Source organism: Callorhinchus milii, unplaced genomic scaffold, assembly GCF_018977255.1.
Source record: "Callorhinchus milii isolate IMCB2004 unplaced genomic scaffold, IMCB_Cmil_1.0 Scaffold889, whole genome shotgun sequence".
Taxonomy (NCBI): Eukaryota; Metazoa; Chordata; class Chondrichthyes; order Chimaeriformes; family Callorhinchidae; genus Callorhinchus; species Callorhinchus milii.
Genome location: NW_024705630.1, coordinates 27,055 through 30,648, shown reverse-complemented (window position 1 = coordinate 30,648; position 3,594 = coordinate 27,055). Strand labels below are relative to the sequence as shown.

The window sequence follows — 3,594 nt, the reverse complement described above, 5'->3', positions numbered from 1 at the left end:
CGATCGCGGAGATCTGCCGGCGCGTGCGCGCAATGCGAGGAGGGGGCGCGATGCCGCGTCTCGGCCGCGTGCTGCTGCACACGGACGCCGCCCAGGCCCTTGGCAAAATCAGGGTCAACATCGAAGAGCTCGGGGTGGACTACCTCACCGTCGTGGGGCACAAGGTACCACAAACACGAAGACAAAGGTCCCCCGTGTAGACTTTTAAGAGGCCGCTGGGGCAAGTGCTGTTAGCGAGTAGCACCTATGAAGGCCGTGCGACACATGAGGGGGTGAGTGGCCAGCGTCACACCCGACCGCCTTTTAATGCTCTGTGGCATCAGGCCGAGTCAACTTAGGGGAGGCCCACGACTGGTTTATAAATATTTGTGACTGATTTTGGCCGTGAGCAGGAATCAAACTTGGGTCGCCGGGTTTCGTAGCGCATTGCACCACCACTCCCTTTACACAAAGACACAAAACAAAATTCCCTTACTTAACCTCAACGGACTCCATGGGCAAGCACTCTTAGCCTATCTACCTATTCTTATTTTACCAGGTAAGGTCCATTGAGCTATACAGCTCATTTTCAGAAGCGACCTGGCCACAAATGATAGCTCAACGAAATGGCTTATCATCACGTGGAAATTTATATCAGCAAAATACTCTAAACGCATGTTTCTAAATGTGGGGGGGGAAACTGGAGGACCCGGAGAAAAATCCACGCAACCACAGGGAGTCGGCATCGAACCAATGACCTCCTGCATCCCAGCCGAGGGAGTTAACATCTTGCCACCGCGGCACCCCACCGTACACACACCCCACCGTACACACACCCCACCGTACACACACCCCACCGTACACACACCCCACCGTACACACACCCCACCGTACACACACCCCACCGTACACACACACACCCCCCCGTACACCCACACACCCCCCCCTACACACACACACCCCACCGTACACACACACACACACCCCACCGTACACACACACACCCCACCGTACACACACACACCCCACCGTACACACACACACCCCCACCGTCACACACACACCCCCACAGTCACACACACACCCACCGTACACACACACACCCCACCGTACACACACACACCCACACCGTACACACACACACCCCACCGTACACACACACACCCCACCGTACACACACCCCACTGTACACACACACACCCCACCGTACACACACACACCCCACCGTACACACACACCCCACCGTACACACACACCCCACCGTACACACACACACCCCACCGTACACACACACCCCACCGTACACACACACCCCACCGTACACACACACACCGCACCGTACACACACACACCCCACCGTACACACACACACCCCCACCGTACACACACACCCCCACCGTACACACACCCCACCGTACACACACCCCCCACCGTACACACACACACCCCACCGTACACACACACCCCACCGTACACACACCCCACCGTACACACACACCCCCCCACCGTACACACACCCCCCCACCGTACACACACACACCCCACCGTACCACACACACCCCACCGTACACACACACACACCCCACCGTACACACACACCTCACCGTACACACACCCAACCGTACACACACCTTACCGTACACACACACACCCCACCGTACACACACACCTCACCGTACACACACCCCACCGTACGTACACACACCCCACCGTACACACACACACCCCACCGTACACACACCCCACCGTACACACACCTCACCGTACACACACACCCCACCGTACGCACACACACCCCACCGTACACACACACACCCACACACACACAGCGACGAACAGATACAACAAGTGGTGCATCTGTCAGTCATCTCAGTCAAGCCAAAGTGAACCTAGCCTGGCACAAGCGCTGCGGTGACGTCATCACCACTTGGCGGCGAGCGTCGGCGGCTGCGGCCGCTGTTGTCATGCGCGTGTGCAGTTCTACGGGCCGCGCGTGGGAGCGCTGTGCGTGCGGGACCTGGGCGCCGGCACCCCGCTCGTCCCCATGCTCTTTGGGGGCGGCCAGGAGCGCAACTTTCGTCCGGGGTGAGGACCGACACCCCGGCGACGTTTCTCTCGTTGAAATCGGTAAACGACAGAAACACGAGCGCGGGGTCCCGAAAGCGCAAAGATTTGCGTACCGAAGCTCTCAGCCTTATCCAGACCGCCGGCTCAAGGGAACTGAATGCGTGGGCATTTTGTCGCTTAGAGCGACAATTCATAGAGTTGGGAAATGTGGTTGGCTGGCGACATTCTGTGTGGTCCCGCGTGCTGCCTGTCCCCAGCCCTGTCCCCCACCCCCCACCCCCCACCGTGAGCAAAGCAACCCACGGAATGTCTGGCTGCTTGACAGGAAGGCACGAAGGGAATGACGCAGGCCGTTTGTCTGTTGCCAGGACTGAAAATACCCCCATGATTGCTGGCCTGGGCAAGGTGAGTGCTGCGGTGCTGTGGTCGTGGCCACGAGATGTTTAACCAAACATAGATCCATGCAGGTTTCACCGTCTAGAGACATTTTAATTATCTCTCGCACCCCACAGCCATCCCTCGAATCAAACACCTTATCTCATCTGCAGGTGTTTGCAATGTACTAATAGCTTTCAGGTATCCTCACAGAGTTTAAAATCCTTACAATGTAACGTATTCGTCAACATTTGAACACTGAAAAATGACCTGCTTAATTGATCGGTTGGAATTACATGCGGCAACATCGCCCCCTACTTCAAACTCTTGGCAGGACCCTCCTGAAAAGAGTCTTGAGACTCTTGAGTGAAGCTTTCATGGGTAAATAGATCTAATAATATTCGGGCATCATCCGATAACGTTGAGCGCACGATGATGATGACAATAATGTGAATGGTTTATTGGCCCAAGCCACGTGGGGTGTTGGAGGGAAGCGGTGTTGCTTGTCGACGCGGCTGAGTGTGTGGGGGCCTCGTGTTTCCTCCGCCGCACCGCTGTGGGGCGGGCAGGCCGCGGAGTTGGTGTGTCAGCACCTGGACGAGTACGAGAGGCACATGCGGCAGATGCGAGACTACCTGGAGGAACTGCTGCTGGTGAGGTGTGCCACGTGACGCACAACAGGATGGAGACCGACCCTCGAGGAGCAGAGGGTCAGCTGGAGTCGGCTGGGATTTTCTCGGGCTCACAGCTGCGTTCTGCTCGGCATGTGTGTCCGTGTGTCCGTGTCTGCCGCAGGCGGCATTTGGGACCGAGCGCCTGCACTTTAACGGCCACTTCTCGGGCTCCGACCGATTGCCCAACACCTGCAACGTGTCCATCCTGGGCCCCTGCCTGCAGGGTGCGCCCGCACTCCTCACTCGCCAGAGTCGTCTGCGCCATTACTGCGCGGTCGTTAAACTTGTTTACCCATAAAATGCGGGTCAGGGACTGTTTCGGCATGATCCCTCATCCCTCTTGTGTTGGAACACCGCGGTCCGAGAGTTAAGAACCAAAAGCAGAGCCCTGCTCAACGAGTAAAGCATTAGACCGGGCATCCGAGGGGGCACTAGACCCGTGATGGTTCTTTTTTTATTGTCACTGAAGACTCTAAAGACACTTTATCATGGAGGGTCT

The 3,594-nt window shown here is 57.0% G+C and overlaps 1 protein-coding gene across 1 annotated transcript; it reads left to right on the top strand.

The window, feature by feature from the left end:
• The first annotated feature begins 50 nt into the window (after positions 1-50).
• On the top strand, positions 51-3,393 carry LOC121852524 (selenocysteine lyase-like). The gene is made up of 5 exons (XM_042346491.1): positions 51-164; positions 1,958-2,064; positions 2,415-2,451; positions 2,991-3,074; positions 3,217-3,393. Exons 1-5 carry the CDS (start codon positions 51-53, stop codon positions 3,391-3,393), a joined length of 519 nt encoding a protein of 172 aa, XP_042202425.1.
• Positions 3,394-3,594: the final 201 nt, after the last annotated feature.